General features: G+C 40.5%; 1 protein-coding gene across 3 annotated transcripts in view; it reads left to right on the top strand.

Annotated features, from left to right (window-relative positions):
* Positions 1 to 6,969, top strand: part of LOC121275773 — a 69,020-nt gene extending 62,051 nt beyond the window's left edge. For all 3 annotated transcript variants that reach the window (XM_041183379.1, XM_041183381.1, XM_041183380.1), the window contains one exon: positions 5,884 to 6,969. In XM_041183379.1, the coding sequence (XP_041039313.1) occupies positions 5,884 to 5,951 (68 nt within the window). In that variant the 3' untranslated portion in view covers positions 5,952 to 6,969. The remainder of the gene's footprint in view (positions 1 to 5,883) is intronic.
* Positions 6,970 to 7,275: the final 306 nt, after the last annotated feature.

Below are 7,275 nucleotides of genomic sequence, written 5' to 3' on the forward strand. Positions count from 1 at the left end.
TTAAATACTCGGAGATTTCAAAGTGTTCAGGGAAGATATGGAAGGAAAACAATTGGAGTAGCAGTACTGATTTGAGTAGGCATTGGAGTGTTGGAAAGAGATTATCCTTGAGGGGACAAGGATAGAATCCATTTAGTTGAAATTGAAAAGCAAAAAATGGCATGATCACACTACTGGGGGATTCTATAGGCTTCAAATTAGTGAAAAAGAGAAGGAGGAGCAAATCTGTAGGAAAGTTGCAGCTATGCAATAACTATAGAGTGGTGATATGGGGGGGTACTTTATCCCAATAGATTAATGTGGAGAGTAGAGGGAAAAGAGAGGTGGAGTTTCTGAAATATTTTCAGAAGAACTTGCTTGGCCAGTATATTCTCAGCCCAACTAGGAAGGACGCATTGCTGGATCTGGGACTGGCCAATATGTTATGCCAAGTGGACCTAGTGTCTGTGGGAGAAACACTTGGGTAAGCCCGATCAGTGTATCATAAGGTTTAGATTAGTAATGGAGAAGAGGAAGGAACAATTTAAAGTAGTATTTCTAAATTAGAAAGGGGGTTAACTTCAATGGAATGATGGGATCTACCCAGGACTGACTTTGGTTAAATAGAATTTTGTGTGATTTTTAAGGAGGACTTATTTCAGATATAGGCTAGGTCTAGTTCAAGGGTGAAAGGTAGGGGACCCAAAGTCAAGGTTCCTTGAATGATGAGGGAGATAGAGAATATGATGAAATAAAAAAAAGCTGTGTGATGCATGTCAGGTGAATTCTTCAAATGAGAATCAGGCCAAATACAATAAGTTGAGAGGGAAAGTGAAGAGGCAAATAAGACTGGCAAAGAGAGAATAAGAGAGAGAATGGCAGTTCACATAAAAAAGAACCCAAAATATATTCCACCTGCATGTAAAAAGTAAATGGGTAGTAAGAAGCTGGGTGGGTCCTATTAGTGATAAAGGAGGTGCTATATGCTTAGAAGTTCGGGGCAAGGCTAGAATACTTGATGGGTGCTTTAACATCTTTACTAAGAGCATGTTGACAAAATATTGGAGATGCTAGAAGTAATAGATGGAGTGAAAATTAATGGGCAGGGTGTCCTGGAAAAGCTGGCTGTGCTTAGACCGGGATAAGTCAGCTGGCCCAAATGCTTGCATTCCAAGTTCTTTTAAGGGTCATGAAGACTTGAAACATCAACTGTATTCTTCTTCGCCAATGCTGCCAGACCTGCTGAGTTTTTCCAGGTATTTCTGTTTCTGTTTTTGTTTTGCTAAAGGAATTGTGTGTGGAGGCAGCAGAAGGGCTTGCCCTAATTTTCCGATCTTCCCTAAAATGTGAAAATCGTCATGTTATGATTGCTCGTCCAGAGGATCCTTCTGAGGTCATTAATTAATCCTGTCTTATTATGCATTACCAGGTCTAAAACAGTCTTGTTGGTTCCAGAACATATTGCATGTTCTAAGAAACTATCCCAAATATACACTTTGAACTCATCCTCCAGGCTACCTTTGCCAATTTAATTTATCCAATCTAAATGAAGATTAAAATTGCCCACAATTATTGCAGTACCTTTTTTTACATGCCTCCATTATTTTTTGATTTATGCTGCGTCCTACAGCTAGGCTACCGTTGGGAGGCCTATAAACTATTTCCACAAGTGACTTCTTTCCTTTGCTATTTCTAATCTCCAACCAAACTGATTCTACTTTTTTCTCTTCCAAGCTAAGATCATTTCTCACTACTGTACTAATCTCTCTCTTTACTAGTGTAGCTACCCCACCCCCTTTCCCTCCTGAAATGTCAAACACTCTTGAGTATTCAGTCCCCAGCCTTGGTCACCTTGCAACCATGTCTCTGTAATGGCTGTCATATCATACTCATTTATTTCTATTTGTGCAATCAGTTCATCCATCTTGTTATAAATGCTGTTTGCATTCAGGTGAGCCTAATGATTGCACAATTTTCAGTACCATGCACACCACCTCAGATACTGAAGCAGTCCATGGTCATGTGCAGCAAGTAGCATTTGCACCACACAAATGCCAGGAAATGACCATCTCCAACGAGAGAGAATCTAAACATGTTCCCTTGACTTTTAATGGCATTAGCATCACTGAATTATCCACTGTCAACATCCTGGGGGTTACCCTGACCAGAAACTGAACTGGATCAGCCATATAAATACTGTGGCTATAAGAGCAGGCCAGAAGCTGGAATTCTGCAGTGAGTAACTCACCTCCTGACTCCCCAGTGCCTGTCCATTGTCTACAAGTCAGGAGTGTGATGGAAAGTTTTGCACTTGCCTGGACGAGTACAGCTCCAACAACATGCAAGAAGCTCAGCACCATCTAGCACAAAGCCTTGATCAGCACCCTGTCCACCATTTTAAACATTCACTTACTTGTACCATATTCAAGATGCACTGCAACAACTCGTCAAGGCTCCTTCATGGAAGCTTTGAAACCAGTGACCTCTAGAACCTACAGGAAGAACAAGGTCAGCAGACCTATGGGAACATTAGCACCACCACCACCATGCATCATCCTGATTTGGAATCATATCACCGCTCCTCACTAACACTGGGTTAAAATCCTGGGAACTCCATCCCTAACAGCAGTGGCTGAACCTACACCACATGGACTACAGCATTTCAAGGTGGGTGACTCACCATCACCTTCTCAAGGGCCAGTGATGTTCACTTCCCAATGAATGAATGGAAGAACAACTAGCGGAGTGCCAGAGGATCAGAGATGGAGGCTCAACTATTTACAAACTCTATTAATGACTTGGCTGAAGAAACCAGATATGGTAACTAAATTTGCTGGCGATACAAAGAAAGGTGGGAAAGCAAGTTGAGTAGAATAGAGCCTGAAAAGAAACATCGATAGGTTAAGTAAGTGGACAAAAATTTGGTAGATGGAATATTATGTTGGAAAATGCAAGGTTATCCAGAATAGAAAGGCAAATTATTATCTAAACGCAGAGAGACTACAGAATACTGTGGCACAGAGGTGTCCTTGTACATGAACCTCAAAGTTAACATGGGGGTACAGCAAGTAATTAGGAAGGGGGATGAAATATAAAAGGGGAAGTCTTGCTACAACAGTGCAGGATGTTGGTGAGACCATACCTAGGGCTGGATGTAACACTCCCCCGCCAATAGGTTTGAAGGTGGGGGAGTATGGTTTAATCCTGTGGTGACCTACCTGCCCACCCTTGACCCACTGCACTTATACCAGCGGTGGATGTGGCATCTACCAGTGAGCTGATTGAGATCACTGAGTGGAAAATTAATGCCCACATAAGGGCTTAATTCCTTCCGCCACCAGAATTTAACTGTTGGTAGGAGAGGCCCTTGCCAAATGCCTGGCCTTACAGGTTGCCATCAGCGGGCTCCCCCTGATCTTTTAGCCAGGGGGTATGGAATCTGGCACCTCATAATTCATACTGCATGCAGTTTTGGTCTCCTTTAACAGAGAATATATTTGCATTGGAGGCAGTTCAGAGAAGGTTCACTAGGTTTATTTGTGGGATGAAGGGATTGTCTTACAAGAAAAGGGTTGGGCAGTTTAGGCCTCAACTCATTGGAGTTTAGAAGAATGAGGGGTGATCTTATTGAGTCATCAGATTCTGAGGGGCTTGACAGCTAGATTCTAAGTGGATGTATCCTCCATTAATTACACTGCCCTGCTCTTATGCCATAGCCCCTTCAAGTATTTATTGAATTCCATTTTGAAAGTTATTATTAAATCATGCACCTCCCTTTCAGTCAGTGCATTCCAAATTATAACAACTTGCTGCATCAAAAGAAAAATCATCATGTTTCCTCTGGTTCTTTTGCCAATTACCTTAAATCTGTTCTCTAATGACCAACTCTCCTGTTACTGGAAACAGCTTCTCTCTTTACTATATCAAAACCCATGACAAAGTGAAATCTCCTCTTTAATATTCTATGTTCTAACGAGAACAAACCTAGCTTCTGTAACCTCTCCACATAACTGACATCCTTCATCTCTGGTACCATTGCATCCTCCCTAAAGCCTTGACATCCTCGTTGCTTTTTATTCTGTGGGCCAGAACTTCTGCTGCGAAGATAATTACAGCCCTACTATTTTCCATCCTTGCCGGGTCTTTCTGTCCTGGCTGCAACAGCAATTCCCTGGTGTTGCCATCCACACAGAGCACTGATAAAGATGGACAATGGAGAGGCCACACTCTTTACGACATCGGCTGCCACGTTCAGGTAAGTTTTAAAGGCATGAAGAGTTTAGTGGGGTGGAGGATATTTGGGTCGGGGCAGGTGGTCAGGTGTTTGGATGGAGTGGGTTTTGCTGTTATTCGCTGACCTATGCCAAAGTTAACAGTGGAACAATACTAGGGTAAGTATCTGGGTAAGTATCACACAACAAGCCCAAATCTCCAAAACTGAGGTCAGTGTAGAAGGCATTTTCAAAGGGGCCCGGTCATCTCAAATCTGCCCAATGGTAGTTTAAACTTCATGGGCAATTATCACCATGCCCGCAGGTCAGGACTTCGGAAGGATCCTGATGCGCACAGAAGTGAACATCCCTGGCATTGGAAGATCTTACCCTTTTACCTCTGTTTTAAAGCTAAGGATCCCATATGCTTTTTTAATGTCAACTTCTACCATCTTCAAAGATTTGTGTATGTAGAGCCAAAGGTGTCTCCATTCCTGTACCCCATTTAAGATTGCATTATTGCCTCTAGTTCTTTCTTCCAAATGCATTACTTCACAATTCCCTGGATTAAATTTCATTTGCATGTGACTGCCCGTTTCACCAGCCTGTCCACGTCGTCCTGCAGTTGTCTGCTAGCCTCTTCACTGTTTATATATTGGAGTTTTAGATCACCTGCAAATTTAGAAATTTTGCTCTATATACCTAAGCCCAGGTAATTAATATGTGAAAGTGAGCAGTGATCATAGGGTCCCCACTATATACTTCGTTCCTGTCTAACAAAACAGCAGTTTACCACTGGTTTCTGCTTTTGGATCCTTTAGCCAGTTTCAGATTCGCACTACCACTGCCCATCAATCCCATGGGCTTCAATTTTTCTAACCAGTCTATTAGGTGCTTCTTTATCAAATGCTTCTGGAAAGTCCATCAATCGTCTCCATTACTTTGTCAAAGAGTTTGTAATCAAATTTGTCAAATGTGATTTGTTCCCATGTTTTTCGAAGTGGCAACTAATTTTGTCTTGCATTGTTGTCTTTTGAAAGCCTCCCACCATCAGCGTTAGGCTGACTGGTTCATAGTTTGGTCCCTGGAATGAAAGGGTTGTCCTATTATGAGGCTGAATAAATTGGACCGATATTCTCTGGAGTTCAGAAGAATGAGAGGTGATCCCATTGAAACATTCAAGATTATGAAGGGGCTTGACAGGGTGGATACTGAGACATTGTTTTTCCTGGCTGGGAAATCTACAACAAGGTGGCAAAGTTTCAGGATAAGTGGGCAGTCTTTTCGGACTGAGATGAGAAGAAATTTCTTCACTCAAAGGGTTTATGAGTCTTTGGAATTCTTAACCACAGAGGGTTGTAGAATCTCCATTATTGAATATATTTAAGGCCTAGATAGATAGATTTTTGGTGTCTCAAGTAATGGAGGGATTTGTGGAGCAGGCAGGAAAGTGGAGATGAAACCCAAGATCAACCATGATCATTTGAATAGTATAGCAGTGATGAGCCATATGGCCCAACTTATTTCTTATGTACTATGTTTATCACTCCTTTTTTTGAACAAGGGTGTAAAATTCACAACTTTTCAATCCTCTGGGATTTAATATGCTCATTTGGTAAATCTCTTTTAAATTGCTCTGCAGTTAGTTTTGAGAAATTCACACTTTTTGACTTCATGTCTGTTTACTTTCTAGGTGTAAAGGTCTCTGTCTTGGTTAATGTGCTGGTAGAGGCTGGTGTGCTGAAGAATGTTCAGACTTAAGGCCGCTATCAAATGGAGTTGGTGTTCACAAAAGAACATCAGCAGGGCTATTATAAAGATATAGACTTTGCTGATTGTGAACTTTTGAGCTTTATTCAGACTGCTGTCTTAGATGCTGACCACTGGTGAAACTTTGAAATTCTGCAATAAATTGAGTAAAGACCTAGACTAGCTTGTAAGAAATAAACTTGTTTTTTTTCATATTTTTGGGTAGGGATGGTAAAGCATTGTGGGATGTCAGATGTTTCATTGCAACTTTTTTCTTAATGTTGAGATGTTTGTCTGCTAATGAGCTTTGTTTGACTTGTTCTACATGTGATGTACACACCGTACAATGGAACTTCAAAACTTTAGTACATTTGTAACTTACAACCTTTGTACATTTTGTGAAGTATAGTGACATCCATTTGAGTAGCCCGTGTTGACGGTCATGTTATTATTCTAGGTATATAAATTTTAAAAATACTCCATTTGTCTTTCTATAAACTCATAAAATTTCAAGTTCAATGTTGAGGAAGTGTCAAGAGCAATGTGTTACTGTGTTCTTGGACTTAAATTATCATTTAAATTTAGTGCTGTAATTATACATTTTTCAGAAGAGTTCACCAAGCGTGTTTAGAGTTCTTCATCCTTGTAACATCCCATTCTCTATGCCTGCAGTTTACTTATTCATTTTATTGGCTAAAGGTAGCTGATGTAGATACATCTGAAATTTACAAGTCATTTAATTGCAAGTGATTTCAAAGATTATCAGAGTACTGGGATTAAAGAATTGATGTAATGCAGCTTCAGTAAACTCGGCAAAATATAATATAAAATGTATTTTAAAGTTGCTTTGCTTGTTAGCTTTTTAAATAGCCTTGTCTAAACTAAGGTTAGAATTTGTTCTGTTATGTAACTTAGTAAAGCAACTGTTTTTGTCATAATCTCATTCTTTTTGTGATTGCATGACATGGCCAGGGGTCAGTGTCCTACACCACCCCTCCACTGTACTGAGAATAAAGCTTTATACAACTCCCTTTGTGAATCTTTAATTTGTGTTGCCAATTTTAGAATAGAGCAAGATACTAATGGATGTTTGCAACAGTAGTATTCTTGATTGTGTACACAATGAGGAGAAAGGGTTTACACCTTTTGGCAATTCTTCCCCCAGTCTTCCAAACTTGCTCAAATTCTAACCTGCTCACCTTTCATGCCCATTTATCCCAGTACCTCATGCTGTGATTCTGCTTCGTCATCCCTATCCCTACCTGCAAATCTGTTACTATCTGTCATCCCTGTCACTCTCTCAAGCTCAAACTTGAGGAAATCTGGCACACAATTG

Source organism: Carcharodon carcharias, chromosome 3 (genome assembly GCF_017639515.1).
Source record: "Carcharodon carcharias isolate sCarCar2 chromosome 3, sCarCar2.pri, whole genome shotgun sequence".
In the NCBI taxonomy this organism is placed as follows: domain Eukaryota; kingdom Metazoa; phylum Chordata; class Chondrichthyes; order Lamniformes; family Lamnidae; genus Carcharodon; species Carcharodon carcharias.